General features: G+C 41.6%; 1 protein-coding gene across 8 annotated transcripts; it reads right to left on the bottom strand.

Moving 5' to 3' along the window:
* Nucleotides 1-555: 555 nt before the first annotated feature.
* On the bottom strand, nucleotides 556-14,527 carry U2AF1 (U2 small nuclear RNA auxiliary factor 1). 8 transcript variants are annotated; one of them, XM_014876808.2, is made up of 9 exons: nucleotides 14,399-14,485; nucleotides 13,058-13,583; nucleotides 11,926-12,013; nucleotides 9,043-9,109; nucleotides 4,840-4,889; nucleotides 4,162-4,260; nucleotides 2,895-3,028; nucleotides 2,510-2,602; nucleotides 556-808 (listed from the first exon to the last, which is right to left on the bottom strand). In XM_014876808.2, the coding sequence occupies exons 2-9, from the start codon at nucleotides 13,225-13,227 to the stop codon at nucleotides 673-675; spliced, it is 837 nt and encodes a 278-aa protein (XP_014732294.1). In that variant the 5' UTR covers nucleotides 13,228-13,583; nucleotides 14,399-14,485; the 3' UTR covers nucleotides 556-672. The 8 variants fall into 8 exon arrangements, with proteins under 8 accessions (XP_014732294.1, XP_014732292.1, XP_014732295.1 ...); XM_014876806.2 differs by lacking the exon at nucleotides 9,043-9,109 and adding an exon at nucleotides 8,159-8,225; XM_014876809.2 differs by lacking the exons at nucleotides 9,043-9,109; nucleotides 13,058-13,583 and adding an exon at nucleotides 8,159-8,225 and having other exon boundaries at nucleotides 14,399-14,527.
* Nucleotides 14,528-16,193: the final 1,666 nt, after the last annotated feature.

The following is a 16,193-nucleotide window of genomic DNA, read 5'->3' as shown; positions in this document are numbered from 1 at the left end:
CAGGAGCAGCCACTCAACTACGCCAGAGTGCTTAGAAAATAGGCAGCCAGGAGTAGCAACTCAACTACTCCGGAGTGCTTAGAAAATAGGCTTTAGATTTTACACCAAGAAATTGGATTTATTGTAAATGCCACAGTCACATTGATAGACAGAGCACAGACTTCTGGTAACAAACAAACATACATTTTTGTAACTAAGCGTTTCTACTCAGTAAATAAATGCATTTCGCACAGCCTTCCTCTTAAATGTGCCTAAACTAACCTAAATAAGCAGACAGCATAGCAGAAAAGGGAAACTTATGTGAGTAACTGTTTCTTAAGCAGTATATTATTTTTACTATGTATATAATATTTTATATTATATACACACACATTTTCATCAACAGTTCAAATTATACCCGAATAAAATTAAAAAAAAACCCAAACCAAAACTGGCGCTCCTCCAATACATTTACCACCTTTCCCTCAGGCAGACTTAATCCATTTTTGTATTTGTCAAGATAGAGGAATGACAGTTAAAAAGACTCCCCCCACAAGAAACAAGTTACACAAAGAATACTGTATCACTACAAATTTTTTATTCAGAAGCCCATCTTTAAAAAAAATGTCATTATGAACTTGTTTGGTCAAACTACAACACTTTCTAGCAGACATACAGTAAAAATGGCATGGCTCAGAATCGACCGGATCGTTCACGATCTCTGGACCGCCTCCTGTCACGCTCACGGCCGCCTCCTCCTCCTCCACCTCCACGACCGCGATCTCTGGATCTAGACCGGCGTTCACGGGACCTCGACCTGGATCTATGCCTTCAAAACAAAGTTTGGACATTATTGTTTCACCCCAGGCAGCATTTTATTTGCAGTACCACACAGCAGAACACATAATTAAGAATGGGAGTGATGAGGGAGAAGAAAGGCAGCGTGTCATTAGAAGGATTGGTTAATTGGCACTTAGGCTGCAAAACCCAGTTTATTTACAAACTGCCCAAATTTCATACTGGGAAGTCAGCACAAATGGGTACAAGAACTGGCTGTTCCCTGCAGTCACCTCTTACAATGGATGTGCAAACCCTAAGGAAAGGCACAGTTACACTGCTGTTATTTAAAGCAGGAGAAGGGGACACCTGCTTTGGCAGACAGGAATAGCTCTTAGCAACACACATCAAAAGTCTACAGCTGCTTCCAAGTCCACTCATATTAAATCAATTGCATTAATTTGCAATTACAAGCCAGTTCTCTGTTGTTGTTCCTCTACATGATTTCTACCTCCCCAGGATATCAGCACTGGCGAATCATATTCCCTGCCTCTTAGGCTGGTAAATTCACAAAGGCAGCTAAAATCAGCCAGAACATATTGCCATCACAGCTACTACCAATCAGTGTTACTGAATCTGAGAGTTCCAGATTTATAGGTGACCAAAAGGCTAGTATAAAAACCACACCTAGTCTTTTTCATAAAGCATTCAAATATCTGAAAAATTTACTTAGCCACGAATACGTGTGGTTAAGCAGCACAATTTTATTTTTCAGTTAAATTCATCCTCACAGATCCTGAAACACTGCCAATTAGAGATGTTTACAGGAAAAACACATCCACAATCCCAGGCTCCTTGTTCTGATTGATAGAAATCTACAAAAAAAATCACACTCTATATAAAAGCAAGATCAAAATTTTATATGCCAATCCCAAACACCAAGGTTTTAAATGCAAGCAGATTAAATCCAGTTCCAAGTGAACCACAGTAGTAACAGCAGTGATAAAAGCCTTTCTGCAAGGTACCTCACTAAATTAATAATTTAATATATAATAAAATGTTTGGGGTTTTTTTTACCATTAAGCAAAATTACTTCTCCTTTCTCCTACTGGGAATTCCTATCAAGAAGGTACACACAGTGAAGTTGAGCGAGCTCCATACAGTGACTGGTTGGTACTAACAATAAGAAATCAATACAGGCTATAACATTTCACCTTTAACAGTTAAAAGAAAATAAGGTTGGGTCCTTATGGGTTGGAGCATAATTTAAAGATATGCTTGACTGCACATAATGCTGAAAGCTGCCAATCTGATGCTGCCAAAATGCCCATTGGCGAAATAGCCTGCATCTAACAAAGGCCATGAGCAAAGACATTTAGAAGAGAATAAAACAGAAGAAGAATAAATCAACTTCTCCCAAATTATGTCCACCTGTACACTTCACAGTCTGGAGATCTGAGCAGGTAGGGCCCATGTACTCAGTAACTCAGTGAGTCTTCTCTTTGAACCCTGCCTTCCACACCAATCTTCAGAATCCATAGCCCTGCAGAGCAGGAAGCACTGTATTTTTAGAGCCCTACTCCTTTGTTCTGAACTGGCCACTTGCCAGCTTGACTTGATGCCCTTTGGCATGTGCCAGAAGTGCGTCAGAAAAAACAAGAGGACTTGGCACAAGTTTAAAGATTTGCCTTCAGATTTTTCAGCAACTGATCCTTAAATTACTTGTTTTAGTAGTGTTTAAAAACAAACTTACTTTTTACGACGCCGCCCATACAACTCGCGCCTCAACTCTCGAGAAATGGGCTTCAAATGCATAAAGTTGCAGAAACCTCCTCGTGTACACTCTCTGAAACAGAATTCAAGAGGCACAGTCAGAATTCCCAGCTCTACATTATCTGCTAAGACCTCTAATATTACACGTAGTAAATTACAAGCATCATTTACTCCAAACCTCACTTCTAGGTGAAAATCCCCAAAAGATGGCAGAAGTCAAGAGGTTCACGGCAGGTCCTCCACACTACAGGTACCTGAAGTGGTTTTCTTCCTGCACTCAGCTACACAAACCCCACCCCCAAGCAGCCTCCCCGCTGTGCAAACACCTCCCAGGCTGTGAAGGCAAGAGGAAGCCCCTGCTTTACCCCATCTCATATTGACGGCAGCAGGCCTCTCTGAAGTCAGTCACAGGGGAGAGCTCGGCATGGATGGGCTGCCCGTTAAACCAGCGATTGTTCAGGTCAATCACGGCCTTCTCTGCATCTTCTTCACGGCGGAACTAAAAACGAAATCAATGTTTTCAGAGGAAGGAGAAGATAAAAGATTCCTATCAAATCAGTTGTGTGATATTTGAGGCTCAGGGCTAGTAATGAAGCTAGAAGCTACTTCAGATTTCTTGGACAGTCCATCAAATCAAGGGTCAATATGCCAGCTTTTCATTAGCTGGGACTCAAGGGCTAATCAAAACATTGATTTTCCTCTTCATTATGCTCTGTTTGATCTCTCAAGTGGGAATGTTAGTCAATATAAGATATTGTGGTTTTTTTAGTGCAGCTTTAAACCAAGAGAATGCTTATATATACTTTCTGGAGCAACAACAGTCCTGATGTAATACATTTTTTTCAAACATTTAAGAGATTTACATATGGAGCTCGCATTCATTTAAATGAGAATTTACAAAAATCAGATCCTGTTTTACGATGAATGTAAAACTTAAATTTGAAATGCCTTTTCACAGCTAATTTTTTAGAACAACTTTTCTGATTATGACCTATGCAGTCGAGAATTTCAGGTGTGAAAATACTTTCCAGCTGAGGGAATGTACAGCCAAAATATTCAAAGAAACTCTCTCACACCTCCCCCACACTGTGAACACAGAGTATAATTTCTGCAGGTGAAAACTTTGTACATTATTCAAGAGATACCAATGACTTTTAAAAGTTAAATCTAAGTGCTCCAGTTTGCACCTTGAACCACCCAGCTACTGCCAAATCTAACTTGGCCACAGATCCTGTGTTTAACTGGGAAGTTAGAAAATTAATGCACCTGTGGCACATAAACCTCTGTCATACTGATGTGCTTAAAGAGCAGTGTGATGCTATAACCAATCCCAAACTAATCCTGCTCAACTGAACAGTCCAGCAGTGGTGACTGCTTATGTAAAAGAAAAAAACAGTGTTAATCTTTCTGAAAGTTAAAATCTATGTAATTATCAAGAAAGCTTATCAAAATTCATTAATTTTTTTTTTATTCCTTTAGTATTTTTCTTCTCCTTTAAATTGTGAAGCTGGAGGAGCTTATACAGTGAAGAGCTTTCCTAGCAAAATAAAATTACCATCACACAGTAGCTTTTAAAATTCTCAATCGGTAAATAGCCCCCCTCTTGATTACATGAGCATCTCTTCAGCCTACCTTTACGTATACATTTCCAACTAGATGATCTCCAAGGTTATCACAAACGTTCATCTCCTCAACTTCGCCGTATTTCTCCTCCATTTCTGTGAAGACCTCCTAAGCACAAAGCAACCCAGAAGTTTGCAACACATTACTTCAAAGTACAGAAATACTGCCTCTAGCTCTAAGTAAGTATAAAGAAGACTTTCCTTGCAAAAAACAGCAAGATCACTTGATTTTTTTTTGGTTTTGGGTTTAAAATTAGTACTTGCTTGGCCATCTGTAAACACAGCACTACTAAGATACAATAAAAACCTATGGAAAATACACACAGCATTTACAGAATGCACAGGATACACTGTCAACACAACACAGAAACTCTGATGCTAGCTTCAGGTACTTTGTTTCTATACAAATAATTAAGAGAACTTTAAATTTATAAAAGAGATTATACAATCAAAATGCCACATCACTTAAGCTGCTGATGTTAAATAAAGCCTTTTCAAGCAGTCAAATTAAGGCCAAACTAACCAATGGTGACACCAAGAAATATTTAATACAAAATTGTATGCTTTATATGAACACCTGATGAAATAAGTCTTTTTTCTTGAATCCATCTAATTGTGCTATACACTACATCCATTAAACTTATTTGTGGTGACAAATCCAGTGACACTGCAAGGCACCTTTACGTACCTCAAAGAACTCATCATAATGTTCCTGCATCTCAACATCGCTCACAGCACCTGCAAAAGTCAAAGAGTCAGATCGATTAGAGCCTGCCAGTGAGGAAGAGGAGATTTTGATCAAACTACAAAACAATCTAGAGAGGCCGTCTGGAGCATAAGAGACACCATATAGCATGGAGCTAACTAACAGGAATATTGCAAAATAAGGATGTGTGAAGAGCTTTGAGTCCCCAAAATATCTGTCAAAACATTACATTGATATTATCAAATCAAAGCAAGTTTTAATCAGACCCAAACTTGTATGCCACAAATTTAAAGGGGAAAATAATTACTTTTAAATATCACTTTAAATTTAATGTATAGTAGCACTCTCTAACTAACAACAATTTTACCTAAACAGAAGGCAAGTGCTTTGTTACAATTCCAAACCTTAGGATATTATTACAATTTAGTATTCCTCTTCCTAAAGGCAGAAATTTATGTCCACTTCTCCAACATATTCATTAAAATTTAAGAGCTCACAATGTAAAACAGCCCAGAATTTTTTTTTAAATTTGTTGAGAACAGTCATTGAAATGACAACTCTTCTCAGCGCCCTCAATGCTTTGCAACAGAGAGCCATTTTCTAGTTTAAGTTTGAGTGTCACTTCATTTTTCTGCAGTCCTGCAGAACACCTTTCAGTGCAAGGCAAGCCAGCCTTATATTCAAGTTAAGATTATTTTCATGCCACAAGCTGGACTTCAAAAACGAATGCTGCTTGCCTGCTGCTACAAAACCCAACGTAAGTGTGGCTTACTTTTCAAAGCATTAAAAGTATAAAAACGAGTTTCATTTATTTCTTTCAGTCTACAGCACTTTAAACAAGCTATATACATTAAAGCCATTAGATTAGCTCTTCAGCAGTTAAGTGGTTTATTAGGACCAAGCGGAGCAGTTTTACAACAAACCCTGCATTTTATGCTAAAAAATATGCTAGTGTTGAAAATTACAAACCAGACTGGTTTAATTCACAGAATGTAAAAGAGAAGAAACTGAGCCAATAAAGCTGAGTTTATTCATTTTCAGGCTGCTATGAAAAAAAATTTGGCTAGTATTATCACTTGGACAAACTTCACGTTTTTCTTCAAAGGCTCTAACTTTAACCAGCCACACTCTCTGGAACTGCAGTTCCTGTTCTTCCACCCAGCTCACCTCTACAAGAGGCTAAGGGGCATTTGATTTCTAGTTTGGGATAACAATGTTTATGCATTTAAGACATGTTTGATTTTAAGAAATTTCTTCTCCCTCATGGTTATAGCAAATTAAGGAATATCAAACATTAAGCCAGTTATTCTAGGCAGTTTAATACTTAACTATATTCCCAAGGTTCTGCTAACACCACTGATAACAGCTTACTAACACCTAAGGATTTTTTGTTTTTTAAAGGTTTCAGACATGGGCTCTGTGAGCCTTAGTGGGAATAACTACTTTTTACCAGATGGACAAGTGCTAAAAACTATTTTTTTGTCGAATTAGGAGATTACAGGCAACAGTTAGTTAATGACTACTTCAATAACCTTCTGAAGTGGGAAGCATACATAAGCACAGGCTTTACAAACATCCATATTCCAGGGCTACTGGTATCTGAACCATGAAAAGCCCAATTACTAATTAAAATACTCAGGAAAACTACTGCTGTTCCAAACTAAGGTTAATCCTCTACGACGGCAATAGAAAGGAAGACAGTTAAGCAACAACGACAAGGCATTAAATAGCTACCCAAGTTATCCATTTAAAATACATGCAATACTTAAGTAGGGACAAATATCAAAAACCAAGGAGCCAGGAGTTTCAGCAAACCTACTGCTTGCAGAGCTCCAGCTCTACCCCAGGAGGTACAGTCAGGCTCTGGCACACAGCTACTCGCTTGTCACGACAAACTAGAGTTGGATACCAGCATTTACAACACTGGAGGATCTGTGCAGGACTCTTGCAGCTGTAAAACTAAACAGCTCCACAGACCAAACTGCTGTAACTCTGTGCAAATTAGTTACCAGCGCATTGAGAGTTCAGGGAGAGAGTGGAAACACCCAACTGGGAATGTTTTGAAACAGTGTTAACTACTTTAAGCATCTGCAAGGAGAGAGCCTACAAACCAATGGAACTGGTCAAGCATCTAGAAAAATGACACAGCTCATTTACATGTCCAGCTTGATTGTGTGACAAAAACACAAATTACATAATCGAGCCATTATTCCTTTTGGAAGCAAGAGACAGTGTTGACTTTTAAGTTAGTGGCTGATTCACAAAGCACTTGTAATCAAATGCTGGTAACTAATCTGAACTAGTCTATAAACCAACAGAAAAAAAGGAAAAAAATAAAGGATAGCCAAACAAAGCTTTATTACCACACAGTCAATACTCACTTCAACAAGAAATATTAGTTAGAAAAGAACACCGACCCTTTCTTTGGTTCTAAAACTTTTTTTTTTTTTTAAATCTTATTCTAATATTGATGATTCAATTACAATCATAAGTCAGTTAATCACCAATCAACAATCCTGGGCATTAACTGCTGCCAGTCTCACAGGAGGTGTTTGCTTATGCCCATTTGTATCTCAGGAGGAGTCATTAAATTACTTCATGACCATACCCAAATGCCTTCCCCTTCTCAAAAGTATTTTAAAAAACGTATTTGTCTTAGGTAAATATGCCAAATGGCATTGGAATTTGAATTTTCAAAGCATGGAAAGAATTTTAAGCATGCACCCATCCAAAAAGGACAGCTGCCAGAAGGGGTTAGTCAGTCATGGTGTGTTCTTCCAAAGTGCACTCCCTAAATGGAAGCTGCATTAACCTAGGACAAATTTATGCATGCAGTCTGAAAAGTTTCAGTTCAAGTTCTCTTAACATTTACACAGCAGGACATTTGTTCTGGATGAAGTCAATGTGTCACTGTCCTGCTCTTTTTGACAGTGGAACCTAATGGATAACACAAAACATACAGAAAACCATTCCTAGGATGCAGGCAACTGGCAGGGAGAGAGGTGACAGGAAGAAAGCAGTGCAACCAACACTGCTTCACAGGGGGAATACAATTTCAAGCCTTTTGGATTTAATAGTTGTTATTCAGATTCCCCTCATAATTTTGGGAGTTGGGAGGAAGGTAGTGGGACAAAAAAATTTGGGTGGTTTTTTTTTTTTTTTGTTTGTGTTTGTTTTAAACACATGTAACGAAACGTGGTCAGTTTGATCTGTTAAACTAAAATGGCAGACCAGCTTAAGTCGACACTGAGCTCTGACAATCAAGCCCAGGGAACCAGTGAAGGAACTTGTATGAACTTACAGCGCAAACCGTCAGCAGACTGGGAAGAGTTTTGAGGGTTACGGTAAATGTTCAAGAGGGCAATGGTCTGAAATACAAAACGCAACAACTTTATATTATGGAAAATAATTTTAACAAGAAACTGGTTTCCTTTAGGGTCGCTTTAGCCGAGTCTGTGCTGAAAGAGAGGTGGTTATTCTCTCCCAAGCAGGAGAACTTGCACTTAGCTGGTGACCTTTCTATATCAACCTAACACTGTAAAGTAATAGAGATCTCATGATACTCCATTATTGTATTCTTAATTTCACTCCATTCACCAATATTACTATAGAGGGGGTTTTGCATTATTTCAGACAGCTCTGAAAATAAGTAGTATCCAAACACAACAGTCACATTACAAGCATATTAACTTGAATTTGGTATTACTGAATGGCTTCTTAAGAGCAAAATCCCAGGAAAGGAAGTAATACAATAATTAGAGCATAACATGAAATCTCCATTTTCCTAAAAAAGTTAAGATGAAAGAAAACCCAGTTTTGGGACTTACCGTACATCACGTATATACCTATTTTTTTTTTTTTTTTGGGGGGGGGTGTTAAATCAAGAATTTGAGAAATGTCTGCAGTTTAACCCTTTCAAAAGAATGCAGTGTTACTAAGTAACCAAGTTTCACTTTGCAACACAAAAGGGAATCTGCATCAAGTCCAATTTGTGCAGTCCTTTCTGCACTCAGAATTGCACACATTCCACAAATTCTTGATCTGTGCGCAAGAAGAGTTCCGTCACTTGTCCTGTTTGCAACAGCTTTATGTCAGCAGCTCAGAAGCCAACATTATTTTCTCATAATTAGGAGTGGGCTCTTTAACACCATTCTTTAAAAAAATTTCTCCAACTGTGGGACTTACAGTGTGAGCCGTCAGCCGTCTGTGCACTGTTTTGGGGGTTACGATAGATGTTTTGAATCAAGATGGTCTGCGGGGAAAAAAAATAAAAAGGGGAATTCTACTGGCTGCTGTGCATATAATAGACAATTGCAAAGAGACAACTTGTTTGCAAACAGCTAAAAGTCATATTTTATCCTTAAGACTTCCTTTTGTATTTGCAGAGTATCTTCCAAAATTGTATCCAGACCATCATATTATGAAAACAGTTGTAATTAACCACCAAGAAAGAGCTGCGTTTGTCTCAACAGCTATCCTCAAAATGGGAGGTGTGAGGCCCAGTAACCTAAAATGTCACGAGGTATTCTGGAGATGCCTAAACTTTCGAGACCAGATTCACTACTGCAAGTCAAGGGGGAAAAAAATAAGTGTTATGTGCACAGCATGTAATACATAATGCCACAGTGTCCAAAATGCTACACCAGACCATAAGGCCTTTAGGCAACCACTACATCTCGTTTTGTGCATCAGGATTTTCTTGGTGGAATTTCTGTTTAAATAATATAATAGCATCATAGGTTCACATGTTTCCGATCCTTCAAATAAGGACAATATCCTTTTAGCCCTTCTGCTTTTTACTTGAAGAATTAGCCCAGGCAGACTTGAAACCTTACATTTGTACCGTTCTTCTTAAAATCAAGTTGTCTGAAAAAACAAACCATGTTTAAGTTAGTAAACTAATATTACAAAAAAAATTCCAAACGTCCATATCACTGTAAGCAGCTCAAAATTTGAGATTTGATTACTTAAAATACAAGCTCAATGTTAGTCAGTATGAATGGCAATCCCCAAGTAACTTTAGTTTAGACATTATTATTATTAGTCAAAGTAAGAATTCAGAGCTTAAAGTCACAGGACCAGCAATGTCACACCTACAGATGCTACCCTTTTAACATGTAAAAAAATACAACTAACATCACATTTAAAATCACACACTTGTTTTATTATGGGTACAGCCATACCAACCAAAGCTTTGTGCTTCCATGGCCCAGGTTTAAACTACCTATGCTTTAGTCTACAACTGGAGAGTGCCAGAAACAGCCATCTCGTTAGGGTGTTTCTGCTGATTGAGGGTAATTCGATCACCCCGGATTGTGTGACCTTTCCTAACACAGCTCTTCTGTGAAGTGGCTGCACCAGCAAGAGCTGCACAAGGTTAAAACATTGTGCTGGTCACTTCCCATTAGCAAGATCTCTGCTCTATTTTCTATCACAGCTGATTGTCAACCTGCACACAAATAAAGACTTCTGCAGACTCCACACACTGCCAGGGACCTGGGAGATGTCACAGCACAGCTGCCAGGTATGAGGCTGTGCAGTCCCAGACATCCCTGGATGAATGGGATGCGCCCTGCTGACCTACTTCAGCTGGCACTGCTAAGCAGAGTCTAAAGCAAAGCTAAAGGCTGCTCTGACAGAAAGCTGCAGCTGCACACAAACTCTTATTGGTAAAAAAAGATGTAAGGGTCGTGGAGCCTTGTTAGGTTTTTGAGTTGTTTTTTTTTTTTTTTTTAACTTAAAAGACAACTACTATGGAAACTTTCTGCTTTAGAAATATTTTTTCATAGCCAATGACCTAAATTTAGGTCTCTAAATAACCAACTGCACTTCAACTTGTGCTCCATGTAGGTCAGGTCAGCAACACAGGATAGTTTTGAAAATGGACAACACTCTTTTGAAATATAATATCTGCATTAAAAAAATTTAAAATCCCAGAAGCAAAGAGGTGTTTTTATTGCTTAAGTACCAGAAGTCCCTATACACCAGTAACCTTGACATTCTCCCCTAGAAGTCCCCCTTCCCACTCAGTTTAACTTGATGATCGCAGCTCTGAACCAGTCACATGGATACTACTTCCCTCTCTAATTTCCAAACCAGTATCAGCCCACATTTCTCATCAACTCTACTTTTAAGCAGATTAAATGAACTTGCCGAAGGCTCTGCTGTTATGTAAACTTTTCTCTGTAGTTAAAACCACTGCAGTTGAAACTGCTATAGTAAAAAGCACAATAACTTTCAAAGGCACTATTGCTCATGTACAAAGTTCCCAAAGAAATTCATCTGTGTACCTTGACAATCAGCATTGATAGAAAGATGGGAAACATACATTTCTCCAGGAATGTACTTTGTGAATACTCAATACTTTGTACAGCTCATAGTAACAATAGTGAAAACCGTGCCAGTCCCTGCACCTTTTCAAATTTATTTTTATTTCTGGCAGATATGCAGTCACACATCACGTGTCTTAACAATATTCACTGAGCCAAAGATAAAATAATCTGTCATGCCAACTGACAATTCACCCTCAGCAACCAGGCAAGTTGTTTTCAATAAATCATTTCTTCCACATTCAAATTCAAAGGAAGTATGCAAGTCACTCTAGAAACTTAAGAGCCTGGGTCAGAGAGCAAATGTAATGACAGATGAGCCACTTTCACTCATTAATTAGTTTTCTTCTACTATATACATAAAAGATTGAAGTTCCCACCTCTGGGACAGGTGGAATGCGCTGCCATTGTCTGTGATTTAAAAACTCTGGGATGGTTTAAGTGCCTGAACACCACTGAGAAGGCACACTCACCTGAAAGTTAGCACTGGTTGGTCTCTACTACAGGCAAGCTTACAACAGCATCGCTTCCTGCAGCCATTAAGGGTGACAGGAGATAATTAGAAATGCTGGGAGAAGTAAATGGAATACCCCCAAAAAAGCAAAGACCCAGATAAACTGGGGCTAAAACTGAACTAATTAATCTGGAGCTTGGTAATTATTCACTTGTATCTGAGAATCTATGTTTTAAAGAAGCAAGAACATACTTCCACAAGAAAGAGAAAAAAGGGGAAACAAACCTGGCTAAATGTTGGTTTGTTGTGCAACCGAGAACATCTGTCTCCATGGCGACAAGCTCCAATTTTGAAATAAAAAGAGCAGTTGACTCTGCAAGAAAAAAAACGAATAAGGTAGTTACACACTGGCAGAGAAAACACTAATTTGCAAAAAAGCATATGCCCTAAATGTCTTTATCTTGATGTGGAGAAGTAACACACAAAAAAACCCACATCAAAACTGTACAGGAAAGCATTCCAACAAACCTGTCCATATTCATTGCTTTTACCCCTAATTTACAGCCAGTATCTGACCAATTTCCCCCAAAGTGGTTTCATGATGCACCACACAGAAGTGATCTCTGTTCTACTCTTCCGCTTCTCCATTCTTGTCTTTACATCAGTTTCAGTGGGTGATGGGATGGAAAATAACGAGAAAAGAGGTCTGAACATTTACACTGGGAGCTCTGCGGCCGAGTTGATGCAGCCCCGGGTCCAGGCAATAAAATCTGCTTTAAAACTGACACAGTTGTACCTCTCTCATGTTTTATAAACCACCTGTTTAAGTTATACTCGAAGGGTAGCTCAGGCTGCTACCAACACAGTATCCCAAATAATTCAGGGAAGAGAAAACCATGTTACAGAAAGAATACACATAAGCAACATTAATTCATTTAGTAAAGCCATTTCCATGAATATAATTAATGATTTTAAGAGTAAGCTGCTTTTTGTTTTAAACCACAAGCTTTTCTTGAATGATCCCTCTCATGGCATCTTGATAATGATCCGGGTTCAGAAATACTACTAGAACTCCCACAAAAAGGTGTAATTCACATAGAATGATGAAAGAAAACCACAACGAGCTTAGTTACCTTGACTGGGAAATGCAAAATTCTGAAGGGCAAGAAAACTATTATGGCCTATATATGGATAAGTGAAATATCAGAATTCTCCTGGAAGAAAAATTATTATTCCCATCATTAACACCAATTCTTTTCCACAACCCTAGGTAACCAACATCAACTCATGGAGGGGAGAATTATTAAAGTACTAAAGCACATCTGATCTCTAGCAAAGCATTCTACTGTAAAATTGCAACATGCTCACTCTTTATTATGTTTTTGAAAACAAACACTTAGCAGTATAAAATACTTACTGTCTTTTCTGAACTCTAACCTGAAACAAAAAGAAATACCTAACTACAAAATTTCCAGTAGTGCCTCCAACTTCAGCACCTTCTGGAAGGTTCCGTTTGCTTTTTTTAACAGAAAACAAGAGCTGCACAGGAATTTCATGCCTGATTAAATCTCTGAAACTGTAATGCATTAAATTCCTATGTATCTCCTTTGTGTGAAAGGATGCTACAGTAACAGAGCTCAAAAGAGAGGCTGCCGACACTGCTTTCCTGGAATGGCAGCACTACAGAGCAGAGCAGAAGCCCCACGGCCAGGGGCTGACAAGAGTAATTTAGTCCAGCAGCACATCGATGCCCCCTTTTCATTTTTACGAGTGGAAAAACACGCCGGTTTGGTCAGGCCGATGGTGACCAAATTTTCGTTAGGAGGGTTTTGTGTGTGTGCTTCCAACAACCAGAGAAACTAGAGGCGTTCCCGGACGCGTGGAAGGCTGCAGGCAGAAGCCTGTAGGATCAGGATGCAGCAGTCGGGGAAATCCTCCGCACCCTGGGGAGGGGGGAGAAATAACCAGTCGCTGTCCTTGCAGCAGAGCGGGAGCTCTCAGGCTGCTGCGAGGCTCAGGGACACGAACAAAAGGGGAACAGGAGGAGGAGGAGGCGCTTTCTGGCAGGAGGCGGCGGGAAGCTCCGGCACCCAGCGGCCCCGACAGGAAGGCGCAGCCGCGGGGGGAAGGGCGGAGGGAGGACGGGGGAGGGCGGCAGCGCGCCACGAGGCGCGGGCACACCCTCATGGCGGCCGGGGGAGGGGAGGGGTGGGAGAGGAGGAAGAGAAGGAAAAGGAAAAAGGGGTGGGGGGGGAGGGAGTGCCCGAGAACGGCCCCGGCCCGGGAGGGGGGAAAGGGGGGAAGGGGAAGCGCGTGGGCGGGGCAGGCGGGCGCGCGCGCGGGAACGCGCGAGACCCACGCGCCGCCGGGCGCGCGCGCCCCTGGGGGGGGGGGGGGGGGGGAGGGGAAGGGCCTGAGGGAGGCAATGGCGGGGGGGGGAAGGGGACGGGGAGCGCGGCCGCCTCTTGCTTCCCTCTTCCCGCCGCGTTCCAGCGGGATGGGAAAGGCGGGGGACGTGGTCCCGGGCGGCGCCCCCGAGGCGGGAGTGGAAGAAATGGGCGAAACGGGCCGGGGGTCCCCCCGCAGGGAAGGAGGGGCAGGGAGAAGGGAGGCAGGGCTGACCGCCGCGATCGGAACAGGCCGCGTCCCCGCGCAACCCGCTACGGGCCTCCGGCCTCCCCTCGAGCTTCCCCCCTCCCTCCCAGGGGTACGGGAGCCGCGGGAGCGGCGCGGGAAGCGGGGCAATGGGGCCACTCACTTGTCCTTCTCGGTGCCGAAGATGGAGGCCAGGTACTCCGCCATCTCCCACCGCCCGCCCGCCCGCCGGACCGCCCCGGCGCCGCCGCCGCGTCACAGCGACCGCGCCGGAAACGCCGCGCTGAGGGAAAAGGGGGGGAGAGGAGGCGGGGCCTGCGCCTCACGAGGGGTCGCCACTGCGTGCGCGCAGGGGCGGCGGGGCGGGGCCGGAGAGCAACCTCAAAGCCGCAGGTTCGAGTCCCGTCCCCGGCAGGAGCTGAGAGGACGGAGCTGTTCGGGAGGTTGTGACTTCCGAATGCGGAATGAAGGGATTTGCTCAAAGGTGGCGGGGTGTGCGTGCACGTGCTGCAACGGTTAAAAAAAAATAAAGTAAACCATGCTTTGGAGTTAAAACCAGAGTCAAGAGTAAAACCAAATTCTTTTAGGTCGTTGTTTTGGGAGGTCTCATGGAGTTACAGGCTAAAAGCTGCATGTCTGAACCCAGCGAACTGAAATTTTTGCAGTGGAGTGACAATGCATATGGAAGATTCCAATACTGTATATCACTGGAAACCACATCAGGGAATAAACTTACTCATTCTTCTGATTCAGAAAATGAGACTGAGTACTAAATATGAGACAAGTAGAATGAATCTCAGATATTCTGCAATTCCCTGAAGCTGTAGCAAGTACACACCATAGAGCTCACAGCTCCAGTTGGACTATTCACAGAATCACGGAATGGGGTGGAAGGGACCTTAAAGATCATCTCATTCCAAGCCCCTGCCATGTGCAAGGACACCTTCTACTAGATCAGGTTCCAACCTGACACCTCCTGCAATTCCTGATTTGGTTTGAGCTGTGACCTGTCTCAGGACAGGGACAGTCCTCCTGACACTGCTCCCTGTCCTGCCAGGTTCTTTCTGTGTTCTTTAGCCACGTGAAGCTCACCTGCTCCCTGCTGCTCCCTGCTCCTTACAACAAACTTGCACTGTTTTTGCTTCAACGTTTTTGTTAAAGCCTTCAGCTGGAATATGTCAAAATACATTTTTTCCTGGGGAATCAAAACACGTTTTCAATATAATTTCAACGCTGTGTTGTTTGGGGAAGGGATCTCTGCGTGGCATGGTAACAGCAGCCAGTCTTTTTCCATGTTTCTTTTTTTTTTTCTACCTATCTATAAATCTCAGGTTAGTGATTTACTGCAGGTTACTCCCTGCCCCAAATTGCTCAGATCTATTGGGTTAAATGCTGCCACAACCCCTCCTCTGTTTTGCTCTGTCTCCTTAAGGCTCACTGTCATCACTGGGTATCAACCCAGGACAAAATGGTGACACCCAGATCTGGTTTGGAGATAAAAGGGCTGAGAGGAAAAATGAGGAGGGAAGCAGGTGGTTTTAAGAGAGGCAGAGCTAGGAGGAAAGGCACCAAAAAAAAATTGTGAAGCAAAAGAAAGCAATGCTTGGATACAGAAAAAAAAAAAGATTAAAACAAACACAGAAACATATCCAGGGGGTCAGTACATGAAGTACTTGAAGCATTCACTTTAATAGCACTTTGTTGTTGCCAGTGGCCAGAACTATGTGCTAAAGAGGTACCTGGAGTTCCAGGCCAGTGCACAGGACTTGGTTTCTCAGGTTAAAAGGATTTTGCTAACAGTGCATATGCAGGGATAATTACTGACCCACAGCCAGCAAGCCCTTTGAACAATTTTGCCAGCTCTCTGCTTGACACCTCTTGGAACAAGGCACAACTGTGAGAAAAAAGAACCAATTTAAGATGTAATGTCAAAAAATTAATCTGAGAAGGCAGCCCGT

The sequence above is a fragment of the Sturnus vulgaris genome, chromosome 2 (genome assembly GCF_052056855.1).
Source record: "Sturnus vulgaris isolate bStuVul1 chromosome 2, bStuVul1.hap1, whole genome shotgun sequence".
Taxonomy (NCBI): Eukaryota; Metazoa; Chordata; class Aves; order Passeriformes; family Sturnidae; genus Sturnus; species Sturnus vulgaris.
This window is presented reverse-complemented; position numbering and strand designations above follow the sequence as displayed.

Excerpts from the sequence above, each read along its gene's own strand:
- U2AF1 (XM_014876808.2), bottom strand. The coding sequence starts at position 13,227 with ATGCATTACAGTTTCAGAGATTTAATCAGGCATGAAATTCCTGTGCAG. Across the intron at positions 12,014-13,057 it reads GTTAGAGTTCAGAAAAGACA|AGTCAACTGCTCTTTTTATT; the intron begins GTAAGTATTTTA and ends TTTTTCTTGCAG. Across the intron at positions 4,890-9,042 it reads GACGGCTGACGGCTCACACT|GTGCTGTGAGCGATGTTGAG; the intron begins GTAAGTCCCACA and ends TGACTTTTGCAG.